This window comes from Carassius auratus, chromosome 26, assembly GCF_003368295.1.
Source record: "Carassius auratus strain Wakin chromosome 26, ASM336829v1, whole genome shotgun sequence".
In the NCBI taxonomy this organism is placed as follows: domain Eukaryota; kingdom Metazoa; phylum Chordata; class Actinopteri; order Cypriniformes; family Cyprinidae; genus Carassius; species Carassius auratus.
In genome coordinates this window covers 16,912,728-16,928,067 of record NC_039268.1, presented here as the reverse complement: position 1 = coordinate 16,928,067, position 15,340 = coordinate 16,912,728, and the positions used below count along the sequence as shown (strand labels likewise).

Below are 15,340 nucleotides of genomic sequence, written 5' to 3'. Positions count from 1 at the left end.
TTGAATTATAAGGCGTGATAACTTTATTGAAAATTGATAGGTCAACAGTGGTTTGCTGGCCATACCACTGTTTGATTTGCAGTAATTTACAGTAAGAGATCACAATAATTGATATGAAGAATGGAATATTGACATATTAATGAGTAAGTGACAGTGCCCTGTGATTATTTATTGGTATAGGCAATTGAGCTATTTTTCATAATCAATCAAATTTAATGTAACTGTCATCTGAGATATAAATTAATCATATTCCTGATTAATTATTCAAATTCCCTATATATCATTTGAGTTAATTATTCTGTAAGACTCATTGTTACAAAGGATATTAATTAGCTGCTTCAGTTTCTATTTCCCATTTCACATATTTACACTAAGCCACAAGGTTGTTTTTAAAGCCACATGGTAGCTTGACGTTCTTTTTAATAACTAAAATTAAATTTCACCAACACCTTTTCAGTTGATTATATTGCGGAGTATGTCAGATGGTAATGCAATCATTTACCTACACTGTAGCACAGTGAATCCATAATAAAACAGACAAACGGTGGCAAAAATGCATTTCCATTTTTATCAACTAATGCAGCGGCAAGTTAAGAAAACCACAATTACATTTCATCGTCTGGTAAAATAGTTTTTGCGATTACAAATAATATATATGATTCCAGAACAAGAGTTAGAATCAAATCGCACATCTCAGAAATAAATATGCAGTACTCAGGACATGCTCATCTCCAAGGTGCAAAACGGTTTTGTAGTTATATAACGGTTGTGCATACATATACATTATGACAAAGCATAAAGGTCTAATAATTATTATGTGGTGGAAACAAGCTTCCTAAAAAAAAAAGTTATCTCTAACATGAGAGTTGTCAATAATATATAAATACTATGATCATGATTCTTATTGCTCCGTTAATAAACACGGACAGATTATGAAAAAAGTGAATATCTGTGAGGTAGACAGCATTTAACCTTAATTAGTATGTCTTTAATAATAATAATAAAAATCATGACAAATGTCTTTTCTTTGCATGATGTCTGCAGTAGTTGAACGCGATGGGTTACATACAGAAAAACAGACATGTTTCAAACACACTCTTTCGCACACGCACAAGTATAACGGGCTTGCTTTTAATATGCATTTGTTATTTTGTTACAAACAAAATGAGTTGATAAAGCACCCCTGCATATACTCAGTCAGCCATTTAGATAAAACACTTTTTTTAAAATGCGCTCCACGCTGTACAAACACATGGCACGCAATGTTACGTTATCACACACCTGTCGTTCTATTTTTGTACAATTGCATAGAAGTTTAAAAACCTTTTTTTTTTCTGATCAATAGACAATTCTAGACTCGCTGTAAGAAACTACTGAAACTACTAAAGATCAAATCTACAATGTGGAACCGCGATCCTTCAGAAAAATAGATTTTTATTTATATTCCCATTGTAAACATATCCTGTCCAGTTGTTGACACTACAAAAAGCATGCAACTAGGAGAAGACCTCTTCAGTCTAAATCCCGCTCCTCAGTTATTACATTAACCAACGACTCCATGGCATGTCCAATGTTATCAACCATGTGGAAAAGACTTCCCACATTAGGACCTGCGGGAGATGAAAAACAAAATCTGACGTCAGTGTCTGAAAACACGATCTAACACTATATGCACGAAGCAGCAATGCTACACAAACATCTCTACAGAGGGCGTTTTAAGAAACTTCTTCAAACCATAGTGTAAAGTGGAGAAATGAGACTAGAAAAGAGTGAAAAGAGTAAAGGGTTAGTAACGATACTAACCTCTCAGGGGTTTAGCCATCCACCTCCTTAGACACAGAGGAAAACAGGAAATAAGAAAAATCAGTAAAGTTGGAATAGGGATAGGCAGTTGGACTGAATCCAAACAGGATTTGTACTGCAAGCACAAAGGATGCAGCAAGATGCTGTTTAAGGCTTTAATTACATAAACATATGTTTCTTTGGATTATGTATTTGTAATTCTGTGCTTCTCACAATACATATCCAGTTAAGAGTCACTGTTAGAAAGAGATACAGTTTCAGAAGAATGTACATCAACATTAAATGTCTGTTCTAGATTTTGATTATTTAAAGCTGAAGACTTTGGTCATTTGAAAGTCTTTTTTGTAATATTTTATATTATACTAAAATAGTCCTCCATCCTCCGTTTATAGCAGGAAGTAGAAACGCATTGTCAAAATCAATTTAAAGGGATAGTTCACCCAAAAATGAAATTTGATGTTTATCTGCTTACCTCCAGGGCTTCCAAGGTGTAGGTGACTTTGGCTCTTCAGTAGAATGCAAACAGAGATGTTTTTAAGTTGATGGGAAACCCAGCTAAAATATTTTTAAAAATCCTCAAACAAAAACAAATGAAACCCTGCATCTCATTAAACACTGATGTGTAAACACACAAAAAAGATCGATCTGTGCAAGAAACTAAACAGTATTTATACACTTTTTTTACCTCTGATTGACTGCAGTGTGCAAGCTGTTTGAACTCTAAGCACGTCCTCCTGAGCGCAGTTTTCAGCAGCAGGCGCGTGAGGCATCATCTTCTCGCTTTATGGCAGATCGCAGACTTATAAGTGCATTACTGCCACCTATTTCTCAGGAGGACATGCTTAGGAGAGTTTAGCTTGCACATTGCAGTGAATTAGAGGTAAAAAACTATATAAATACTGTTTAGTTTCTTGCACAGATCGATCGTTTTGTGTGTTTACACATCACTGTATTGTCACGAGCTGCAGGGTTTAATTCGGTTTTGTTTGTGTATTTTTTGTATGTCTTAGCCTTGACTCCCATCCACTTCCATTATAAGACTGACAGACTGCAACGGTTTCAGTTTCAAATCTCAGTTTGTGTTCTACTGAAGAAACAAAGTCACCTACATCTTGGATCCCCTGGGAGTAAGCAGATAAAGATCAAATTTTCATTTTTGGGTGAATTATCCTTTTAATCATCCAAATGATTGGGTCAGAGAAACTTACAGGTTGTGTTCATTGGAAAAGAATATTTTTCTCCATATTGCTTGAAATGGAATCTAAAATAGTACTTTATCTTAAAATAACTGTCTATTTGCAATTACTGGCACCTTAAATTATTGCAATACATGCAATGCAATCATAGTCTGTGATGACCTGTTTCCAGACATTAACAAAGTTTTTTTTTTAAATCAAGTAAATTGAGACTATCTGCATCAGTTTGCTGGATTAACAGAAGTGTTTGTAGTAGGCAGTGAAGCTGGACTCTCACCTTGGCTGTGAGGGAAGGAACTGTTGAGCTGCTCGATGACGTCCTCTAATCCAGTGCTTGCATCCTGGGAGGGACTGGACAGCTCATCATCACCTGAAACACACAGCAGTGAACCAATTACAACTGAGAACTGACCTTAAAAACCCTGGATGTTCTCCTGATGCCCAAGACATTTCATATTCCAACAGAGACGGTGTTTGCTGCCTGTATTACTGACTTAGAGGATAATGCTGAAGGTGATGTTGAGGACTCTCATATACAGTAGAACACGGTGCAATAGTTTGAGAGCACTATTAAAAAGCTTTCCATTCAAAACTTCATTCATTTATCTACAACTTCTATCATCATTCTAACAACTGAAATCCAGAAACAACAAATAGCCAATAGTCAAATAGTCAATGTTACAAATTATCAAATTATGGATAATCTCATTAAACATCATAACAAATGGCAAATGCATGTGAAATGAGAAAAAAAAAAATGAAGCAGTCAAGTTTAGCTCAATACGTCAATTCCACATTCAAGCAGAAATGGCCGAAGTACAATATCCAAAAGAAAGGAAAAATACATTCTTGTAAACCATTTTGTTTTGTGATCTCGACAAATGTTATCTTGATTATTTGTCAAGAAAATTAAGGAAATATAAAAGTAAGACATTGTCACATAATCATATGAATTTCACAATTTCAATTACCATTCATTTATATTCATTTAACTTCGAGCAATATATTCAGCGACAATAAAATCGGCAGTCAGCAAACAGAGATGGTAAATATTGTGATATTACAAAATGACAACAGCTATTTTTTTAGACTAGAGTGTCACAAGAAAAAAACGACAAAAACATGTTGACTAAAAATGTTGTCAGGCTCCTGCAATAAATCAAAGCAAGCCATTATAAAACAAAACTCTTCCAAAATGTAGAGAAAATGTGTACCAGAATCATAGATGTCCCCGCGAGAATGATTCTAAAAATAAATCAACACTCTGGTTTTAGTTAAACACAAACAATAACTGTACAGAACAATTAACAGTTACACAGATAAAACAATAACTATGAGGTTATAATGTGTAAGAAGAAACAAATTAAGCTTTTGGGCCATTGATACATTATTTTTTTTTGCTTGCAGTTTGTTTAAAATGCTCTTGTGGTGTGAAGAATACAATTTTGAGCAGAAATGACCCACACAGCATGAGAATCATTGAAATGGCATGTATACTAATCAAACGAGGATTAGAAAATATTGTGTGAAATAGTATTAGATGTATTAGTAAAAACATCACACTGCAGAACACTGAAAAGCTGGAAAATAGCACTAATGCCATGTAAAACTATTAATACCAGTTTCATAGATATACACATGCCTCTGGGGTAAAATAAAAGCATATCAATAAAAGCAGTAAGTACACTACAGGAAGCCATTAAAGATGACCTGAATCATAAATGTCAAATTATAGAGTGATTGTTGTTTTATTCTTCAAATACTGAAGTACAACCAATTTTGTTGGAACCTTGTTGGACCGTGATTTCTTCAAAAAGTGAAGACAACAAATAAGATGTTGGCTTGCAGTTAAGGGCAAAAACACTTCTTTTGTATCCATATGTGAATAAAAGCTCCCTGTGTTCCTTTTTGTTTGGCACAGATAAGAACATTGCCTCTATTTATCGGTTCAGAAAATCGTTTGCTGAAACCAGCCTGGGCTTCAAGCCAAGCCATACAATGAAAGCTTCACAAGTACAGCTATTAAACACAATAATTACTATGTATGTCAGTTAACAAGTCAAATTAAGAAATGAATTATTACATATTTAACCGTGGGTAGATAGAATAGATTGCATTAAAGGGATACTCCACCCCAAAATGAAATTTTTGTCATTGATCACTTAGACCCCTGTCGTTCCAAACCCATAAAAGCTGCTATCAGTGGTTCAACAGTAACGTTATGAAGCGACGAGAATACTTTTTGAATGTAAATGAAACAAAAATATCAACTACAAACAGTTTTCTTGTCACTTCATAACGTTACGGTTGAACCACTAATGGCAAGTGGACTATTCTAACAATGCTTTTCATAATTTTCTGGACCTTGATAGTGTAATTTATTGGCAGTCTATGGGACACTCACAAGCCTCCCGGCTTTCATCCAAAACATCTTAAATTGTGTTCTGAAGATGAACAAAGCTTTTACGGGTTTGGAACGACATGGGGGTAAGTGATTAATGACAAAATGTTCTTTTTGGGTTGGAGTAACCCTTTAATAGCTTTTACTTGTACACAGAAAAATTCAAGATACACCATAATGGAAGAAAATGTGTCGCCTATTATTTGAATAACAAAAAATATTGTGTTTACACAACTGTCTACATATATATTTCTATGGAAGCTTGTTTCTGCCAAGGAATAAAAATAAAAAAAAGGAACTTGCAGCTTTTTTGTCTCACAATCTGGACTTTTCTGAGGAAAAAAAGAAGTCATAATTGTGAGATATAAATTTCTGACTTTTTTCTCTTGCAATTTCAAGTTCATATGTCGGAATTCTATTTATGCTTTAGTTCTGACTTGTTTCTCAGAATTCTGAATTTACGTCTTGCAAATCTGCTTTAACAGCTGCGTTAACGGCCAATTACGACTTTTTTTCCCCTTAACTTTATAACTTGCGAGATATAAACTCAGAACTGCAAGAAAAGTCGGAATTGTGAGATAAAAATGTGCAATTACTTTATTCTTTTTATTCTGTGTCTAAAACAGGCTTCCATACATTTCACTATCTTGCTAAGGATCAATATGCAATATGCTGATATACCACTGATCATTATTGTTTAGCCTGCTTAAAATTTCTAAACAAGTTCCATCTGTTTAATGAGTTAGGTTTAAACTGAAGTTGTTAGGGACATTTACCCATGGTCTCTGTGGTTTGGCTTGCGGCCACACGCAGTGAGGCCAGGCTGGTGTCAGATCTCGGAGAGGCAGTGGAGGGGGAGGACAGGGCAGTGCCATTCACCTTGGAATCAGTCTGTGGCTAGGACACAGGTAGAGAGGAACCATATAGATTAGGCAGGGGACTGGACGCAAACATCAGCACTGGGTTGTACTTCTGTATTTCCAGATTCATTTGAAAACATTCAGTTATATATTTTCTATCCAAGACTTCACATTCTTTTACTGCCTAGTTTTTAAACCCTCAGGAAACCCTCTCCAAATATTTATTGAGGAGTTACTGAATTTTTCCCCAAGGTCTTTTCTCAAAACATTAACAATTGCAGCATAAAACAAGAGCAAGGGCTCTTAGAGTTGCTGTGTTTTTGCATCATTCAGTTTTTCAGAAACAAGACAGTCAAGACAAAACAAGAACACAAGGATAAACACAAAATAGTGGACTTGATGCAGCTAAAATATCGAAATAAAATAACCCAGACGGTTAACGTATTCAAAAACAGTCACAGATGTCACAAACCCCTGGAGCAAACATGTAAATTGTACATTCATATGTACAATAATATTCAGGGCTGAAAATTGTTAATATACTATATTATTACAAATATATTAACACATTATATATTATAAACTTTTAATGTCTGTTTCATATACAATTCTTAATCTAATAATATTTAAGTACTACCGTTAATTAGTTCACCATTCAAAAGTCTCTTATGTTCCCCAAGGCTGCATTTATTTCATACAAATCCAGTTAAAACAATAATATTGTGAAATAATACAATTTAAAACAACTATTTCTATTTTAATATATGTTACAGATTTTATATATATATATATATATATATATATATATATATATATATTTTTTTTTTTTTTTTCAGGATTCTTTGACGAACGTTTGATGAACAGAAAACCGTATTACATTTTTGATCAATTTAATGCATCCTTGAGAAATACAAATGAATTGATACATTTCAATTCATTTTTTTTTTTTTTGTTTTTTTTTTTTTTTAGCCGTCCACCTTTTTGGCTATATTATTTACTCATGTAACTTATAATTGATACATAATTACAATTACAGTACCTAAAAATAATCAGCTTTAATGATAAACTGGTTTGTCACTGCACAGCCGTAATGAGTGCGTTTAAAACTTCCACCATTAACAATTCATAACACAAGACCAAACAGCCCTCATGAATAAAATGTAGCAGTTCTGGTGATTTCATTTGGTCTTCTTTGAGATATTTGCCAAGCGAAACACATGGGCATGTGTTAAACATAAGAACATGTTTATTAGCATATAACAGAGATAAAAACTGATGCTACTAAAACAAGAACATACACTGGTAGGTAAAGGCTTGATTGCAAATGTAAAGAAAACCGAAGCTGAGGGTTATAAACAACAACAAAAAGAAAAACAACATCAATGAAGTGAAGCCAAACTCCATTGGCTCTGAACAAAGTGAGAGCTAATATATCTCCCCGCGTTTATTGAGTCTGGTTCTTCAAGCTTCGGCCAAGTCGGCCACTGGAAGGAGCTGGAGTCTAGTGAGATTTTAGTTCAAAGGGTCCACAGAGAACACATGAAGCCATTTCTTCAAGAACAAATCTGATATGAATCCATTTGGCAAAGACCCCCAGTCGACTAATGTTTTTTTTGTTTTTGTTTTTTGAAGTAAGCATTGAGACATACGCTTCATTCATCAAGACATGATGCAGACAAAATATCTGATTTTCCTTCTATTCGAGCAGGAGGAGACTTCTGAAGAAGCTGACATCAAACAAACTCCAAAAACAAATTACCCAGAGAAATGGGTTGCTTGAGGAAGAATGACAAGTCGCTCAAAATGTTCTTTTGGCCACCTAAAAGATCTGGCATCCCTCCTCAGCTTTGATAAGGACAGGATCAACAACGCCTGTTGTGTGGCAAGTATGGTAGGAAAATATTCAACCTTCGTTGAAATATTCGGTATAAAGTATACTGCCAATAAGGACAGAAAAAAAAAAAAAAAACAAGACTAAACAATGCTTTAAATTTTTTTTTAACAAAAATCAAAAACAACCATGTCTGATCAAATAAACTGATTGAATAACACAACAAAACCAAACCAATCCTCTGAATGTTTAGAGTACAGCATTTCGATATGGAGTTGCTTAAAGATGCATTTAATTTAATTTCAAATACATGTATTTCATGCTAAACATAACTTTGCGTGAATATGACTGTATACTTAACACAATCAATATCATTTTGGCTTGCACAGTGCTGTGGACTAAACTGAAATAATTCGGAGTAGAAATAGACAATTAACAGACATGTCTGCATTCAAAAAAAACAACACAAGCTAACATTATTCCACACTATAGTTCCAAGTCTTTGGTTTAAACATCTATTAAAAAGAAAAAGAAAAAAAACAACAACTTCAACTTCAAAACTCAAAAGAAAGAAAAAAATCTTTGATGACGCCTTCAATCCACACAGTTGCAGAAAAATAACATCTTTAAACAGATGAAACAGTTCAGGAAGATTGTGTCAAAATAAATCTTAGACTCTTTAACAAATTCATGGAACTTGCATCAGTACAAAATGCACATGTAGATCCAAATCCAAGCTCTTATACAAAAAACCTTCTACATTCATCCTGACAGCGTCTAAATTTAGCATAAATATTTGCTATAATTAAGCACCTCATTGTGGCCGAATTTGAAGGAAACATTTGACTTGTCCAGTGCCAGAATGAATTGCATCGAGTCAAAAGAAATCTCAACTATAAATATACTTAATATATATTAATATACTAAAAAATATCGACTTTCCCAACAAAGTTCATCATTTATAGAACTACAAATATAACAAACATTAAAAGCCAAAACTTGACATTTAAAATATAACAATACTCTGAGCATTTCATTTCTTCTGTCAACAATCAAAAGGAAGCACAAGAACAGTGTTACATTCCACAGCTATGATTTGAAATACGCCTTGTAAATGATCAGTGTGCAATCTGAAGACATTTACTTGTAGCAAAGTTTAGACTTAAGACAGGAGCTGACGCCACTGCTCGAGTTCCTTCAACAACACTTCCAAAAGTAGTTTTCCACTGGCAGGGAGTATAAACTGATCAAATCTTAAGGATATGCGCCACCCACCTGCTCAAGTAACTGTCGGAGGCGTTTGAGCTGTGATTCCAGCTGTTTGTTGTGATCCTCCAGGATCTGCATTCTTGCTTCCAAACGTCCCTTGTGCTGTCGCAGTAGTTTAGCCTCAGCGATCAGTTCAGCATCGCGTGGACTCTGGGGTGAGACGGGCAGCATCTGTGGGGGTGAGGGCAACGGCGACAGACCCTTGTGGTCATGTGTCTTCTTCAGACGGTCGTACTCTGCTTGCAACTTCCTGCACAACAGGGAAGAAAACTTCAGAAAGAAGCCTAGGAAACAGGGACTTTAGTAAAAGGGTGAGTCTGACAAATACAGAAGCATGTGCTATTAGCATTTATTTATTTTTTTATGGCACGGTTGGCAGAGCATGCAGCAAAATGTACTTCTGTTTAAATATTTCGATGCATTAAATTGAACAAAATTAACATTAAAGACTATTTATCAAAGAATCCTAAAAAAAAAGCATCACCGTTGCCACAAAAATATTAAGCAGCACAACCATTTTAACATGGATAATAATTATAAATGCAAGCAAAGCAAGTATTATAGAAATGATTTCTGAAGTATCATGAAGTAACGGCAGCTGAAAATTCAGATTGCCATCACAGAAATAAAATAAATCAGAAAATATGTTAAAATAGCAAACAGTTATTTTAAATTATAATAATTTGTACACGTTTTATTGTAATTGAATAAATGCAGCCTTGGACAGCATAAGAGACCTTATTGAAAGTACAGTAGCTTTGAAGGGTACTGTATATTAAAAAAAAAAAAGGATGATTTAGGGTTAGAAAATGCATATTTGAAACAATATTAAATCTGTTCGATTATTTCTGCTCTCTCATGCACTCAAAATTTTAATATAGCTCACTGTGTGTAATATTAGACTCAGATGTGTAGCCCATGTGCTTGACTCAGCAGCGTGGGAAGATTTGTGTGTGTGCTAGCTTATACTTGGATGGCCAAATGCTTCTAAGCTAAATTTGAGAAGCATTTATCGAAAGCACAATCAAATACTTAATATTATAAAATGCAGATGAGCTCATATACATACATATATATATATATATATATATATACACACACACACACACACACACACACAAGGGCATTTTCATCTCTATTGTGAAATCTGATCATCCTGTTTATTTACTATGCACAATTACGGTTAGCTGCATTGTATTATTATCATTGTAACACTTTAATATATGGACCAGTTTTTACTATTTACTAGCTGCTTATTAGCATGCCTATTGTTAACATACTGGACTTTTATTAGTACTTATAAAACACATATTCTGCATCCCTGATCTTAACAACTACCTTTCTATTAATAAGCAGCAAATTAGGCGTTTCACGAGTTCACACTTACATATAATTAACTGAATATTATAATGCGTATTTGGCGTGCTGTCCGGGGAAGGGGCTCCGAGCTCGGGAATGGCCCGAACCTAGAGTACCCCCCCCGTATATGAAGTGTAAAGTGAACTCTAGTGGAGGAGAAGGGGTGGAGGGGGGATGCTGATAAACCGTCAATAGAGACAGGTAGGCTGATTCAGCTGTATTTATACCCTAAGGTTGATTATCTTGAGTGGTTCCACCTGTGCTAATTAGGTTAAGTATCTGACGTGCTTCTCCCGAACCTTGTTATAAAACTACATTTCACGAGTTCACACTTACATATAATTAACTGTGTAACAGATATGCAGGTCAGCGATTCATGGGTTAAATTCTGTTTTATAAATTCAGACTGTTGGTACTAAATGCCAGCCTGGCTGGACTTAAACTATTTACGATGCCCATGCGAGCTTCAAAGAAGAAACGAAAACCCCCAACCCAAATTCTTCCAACACTGGAGACAAAGGAACTTTTCGTATAAGTTCCTTACTTTCATTTTATTATTAATATGTATTTTAATTATGTTTATGGATTGCATAAAATGGTTAATCCTTGTTATGTGAAGAGTATAAGTTGCAAGCTTATACTTTAGGAAATGTCTTTCCTCACTTTAACTTCCTCAAAGAGAGCCATGTCTCTGCAACCCCCACTTTTGCAGGTCGTAAAGTTTACGACCACACTGGAGAGGAGAGAAGCCAAATCTTCTCCCCAATGCATTCTATGGAATGAATTTGTTACCTGTTAGTTTTTATGCTGTATAAATGTATTACGTATTCCCTTTTGGTACATTTAGATGTTTCCCAACATCTGCAGTGTTATCATGTGTTAAGCAAATCTTTCAGATGTAGAATTACACATATTTAATGTAACTTCATGTTTTGATCACATATACCTATTATGTTTAGTCTTGTTCTAATCGTCATGCTTTGACAGACCCATTTATCTAGAGCAAAGTAATGAAAAATGTATTTAATCTGGAATAATGAACTTGCTTTAATATTCCTGATGAAATCGGACAGGCCCTAAATCATCAGGGGTTTGTCTCAACCGAGACAAAGGAACTTTCCCTCCGCTTCAGATCGCGGACATTCATTGGATGCTCCCTCGAAAATGGGCGTGAACTATTTCAAGCTATAAGAATTGACCAAACAAGGTCCACCCTTCTCTTTTTGCTTCTTCCTCTTCCCCGTTCTCGGATACGCTGCTCTCCAACGTTGTTTCCGCGCGGCCATAGGCCGCGCTCACAGCGCGAACCCCCTCAGCACAGGGGCTGAGAGAAAAAGCCATTTTAATGGCTCCTTTGGAAGCTTTCGTTTCGTTCGTTTTCTTTTCTTTTCTTTACTAAAGTTTATTAAACTATTCGCCTCTCCACGCAAGGAAGACGAATTCTGGAACAATGTTTGTTGAACCTTTCAAATACCGCGCGAGGACAGAACAAAGGACCACGTGCTCCACGCTCACGCCAAGCGCAGCGTGCACGCGCGTCACATGGCCTCCGTTTCATGGCACATGGCTGTTTCAACGCGCAAGGCTCACAAGCTCGACGCCGATCTCACGCCACACTCACATGGGACACTTCTGCAAGTATCACTTTCTCTATGGAGATTTAAATGCTGGTTTAAAGTGTTGTTATGATCTGATTTGTTGTTGGCTTCTAAAAGTTACTGACTATGATTTTCATACCTGAGCTCATTCTGTGATCTCTCTCGCTTTCTACACTTCTCTCTCTCTCGTTCTCTCTCTCTCTCTCTCTCTCTCTCTCTCTCTCTCTCTCTTTTATTTGGATTCCGTTATGTCTCTTAAATGTTTATTGTCTGTATTTTCGTACGCATATTTTACTCTGTGTGATTTGTAGTTTGATGTATTACTAGTTGAATTATTAAAACTCATATATAAAATGATTGGCTTTGGACTCCACCCCACTCACATTACGAGTCCCTGAGATGTGTCTGATCTATAGCTACAAGCTCTAAATTTAGAAACTAAATTTATCATAAGGATAGGATAATATTTTCATGGCCAGAGAATACTTTTCCTTGAATTATAAAAAGTGATATCTCTATTGAAAACTGATAGGTCAATCTGGCTTGCTGGACAATCCACTGTTTGATCTGCAGTAATTTACAGTAAGAGATCACAATAATTGATATGAAGAATGTAATATTGACATATTAATGAGTAAATTACAGTGCCCTGTGATTAGTATTGGTATTGGCAATTGAGCTATTTTTCATAATCAATAAAATTAAATGTAACTGTCATCTGAGATATATATTAATCAAATTCTTGATTAATTATTCAAATTCCCTATATATCATTTGAGTTAATTACTATGTAAAACTCATTGTTGTTACATATTTTGGTGGAGGAACGCGGCTATTTCAAACTTCGTTTTGTGAGCAATCAATCTGTGTATATGGTTTTTAATAATTTCTGCACGTGCGCTATGAAATTATGTAACGTTACTTGTGAGATAAGTCGTAGACGCGAACTCACTCAACTGACTGAGGCAAAAAGCTGGTCAGTAAGCACCTAGGTATTTATAGAAACTTAACAGTATAGTCACTGTTAATTTTAATGAAAGTAATCTGCAGTATAATGTTAAAAGTATCCTGTTAAGAAAGACCAAAATCTTTTTACAGTGAGAACATTTTAATATGAATAATTAAAAGATGAAGAAATCTTTTATTAGTTGCAACATGTAAATCTGAACATGAGCGATGTTCCTCTGATTCAGTAAAAAGGCCTTCTTATTAAATATCGTTATTGAATTCGTGGTAAACCACAGTAATATTCAAAAATAAAACGATAAAAACTCCTGGTCTAAAATTGGCTTAGCTACCCGATTTTTAAACCTAAAACATTTAAGTCATAAGTGCTATTTTGATAAATGTTTATTGGAGTCAACAGTTGGAAAATTCCTGTTTTTATTACAGTTGTGTGTTGGAAGTGAACGGATCCTTCCTTCATCCTATGTGAATATATAGCACCTCAGAAATTAAAACTTTCTGTTTGTTACTTGTGATTTTTGATGCAGAAAATCAGCCTGACAAATGATCAGATAAATTCTAAGTCCTATTGAAATTGTAATTCCTCTATCTAAACACTAGAGGGAACGTGTGGGTTAGAAATTTCAGGGTACACCCTGCTTTCTGATTCCAGCTTGCATGAGTGCAAAGCTGCCAACCTGTGGCCATTTCAGATAATGCGCTCTGATTGCTAATTTATAATCCCCTGTGATGTATATTTGAATTGGATGTCTAAATTCTCGATAATTATTAGCATTTACAGCTTTGCTCGTGCGAATATTATTACAGGGAAACAAAAGAATGTTCCCTGCCTTTGACTGTTTACATTTACTTTGAGTTTAGTTCAAACATGATTTGAATTAAAATGTAATTGTTTAATAGTTGAAGTCTAGATGTTTCAGGTCAACCACTGATTGACCCACTTAGAAGGTAAGCCATCTAGTGGCAGTCTCCTGTTAAATCGACTAACAGACCTATGTCTTTTCCATTCTGTTTTGAATTGAATATCCACTTTTACCCTCTTTGATTAATCTCACACTGTTTGATTAATTTCATGATCATTAATGATAACTTACAAGCTATCAATGGTTATTATAGGATATTATTCAGATTTTCCTTTTAATTCTTACATGCTTATTTTAAATTTTGATTTAAACCAGTTTTGAATTTTTAATTTGAATTAAGTTTTCTGCTCAGCAGGTTAAAGACAGAGAAGCAGTACTTTCCCCCCCTTGTGGTGAAAACCAGCTACTCCTTCTCCCTTGTTTCATTACTGTCTTTTAATTTGATGTTTATTATTTTTCTTCTCTCTTTTGACTTAGGTTATTTTGATAATTACCATTATTATAATAATTCCTTTGTTTGTTTTATTTGGTAAAGCTGTTACCTCTCCTCTCTACATATATAGTTACTCAACTGATGTTAAACAAACCAAACCTTAATTAACTTTAAGTTTCCTTTGTTCATCCTTTGTGTATTTGATTGTAGAACTCCCTTGGTGATTGGACAGTCATCTCAGGTTTCCAGTGAGCAAGGCTGCCCGACCGGTGTTACCGATACTGGCTGCGAGTGAAACTCGGTCCCTCTTGTCTCAAGAGACATCAGCAATTTTGGCACTCCAAAGGTTGTGCTAAAAGTCACAAGCCGTGCTGTCCTGCGACACGCCAGAGTAACGGAGGACCGGGGACACTGCGGTTGTTTGGGGAGCACCGGGGAGGTTGACCAAGCCACTGGTTCCCACCTGAATGACTTCAATACAACCAGGTGAACCAAAAATGATAAAACCTATCCACTTATTATAAGCCACAGAATATTAGATATTCCCCCGGATATAAGTGTTCTGACCCTTTTGCTTCTTTAAGCCACACCATATTTCTAGGTTTCCTACCCAGATAGCCCACTCACCTGTTGGCCCTATCTTAAAACCTAGCAGTAGGCTCAGGCCTCCTTATTCCCACTAACACATTGTGTTTCTATTGTTTTCATCTCATTTCAAGTGTTGTGCTTCACTTTGATCTTTTTCTACCCTCTGTTCTGTT

The 15,340-nt window shown here is 35.2% G+C and overlaps 1 protein-coding gene across 4 annotated transcripts; it reads right to left on the bottom strand.

The window, feature by feature from the left end:
- Window positions 1-556: 556 nt before the first annotated feature.
- Window positions 557-9,846, bottom strand: LOC113044480 (dystrophin-like). Of its 4 annotated transcripts, none has more exons than XM_026204517.1 (5): window positions 9,367-9,846; window positions 6,177-6,297; window positions 3,277-3,369; window positions 1,804-1,829; window positions 557-1,610 (listed from the first exon to the last, which is right to left on the bottom strand). In XM_026204517.1, exons 1-4 carry the CDS (start codon window positions 9,529-9,531, stop codon window positions 1,807-1,809), a joined length of 402 nt encoding a protein of 133 aa, XP_026060302.1. In that variant the 5' UTR covers window positions 9,532-9,846; the 3' UTR covers window positions 557-1,610; window positions 1,804-1,806. The 4 variants fall into 4 exon arrangements, with proteins under 4 accessions (XP_026060302.1, XP_026060303.1, XP_026060300.1 ...); XM_026204518.1 differs by having other exon boundaries at window positions 6,177-6,291; window positions 9,367-9,840; XM_026204515.1 differs by lacking the exon at window positions 1,804-1,829.
- Window positions 9,847-15,340: the final 5,494 nt, after the last annotated feature.

Excerpts from the sequence above, each read along its gene's own strand:
- LOC113044480 (XM_026204515.1), bottom strand. The coding sequence starts at position 9,531 with ATGCTGCCCGTCTCACCCCAGAGTCCACGCGATGCTGAACTGATCGCT. Across the intron at positions 3,370-6,176 it reads CCAAACCACAGAGACCATGG|GTGATGATGAGCTGTCCAGT; the intron begins GTAAATGTCCCT and ends TGTGTGTTTCAG. Across the intron at positions 1,611-3,276 it reads TTCCTTCCCTCACAGCCAAG|GTCCTAATGTGGGAAGTCTT; the intron begins GTGAGAGTCCAG and ends CATCTCCCGCAG.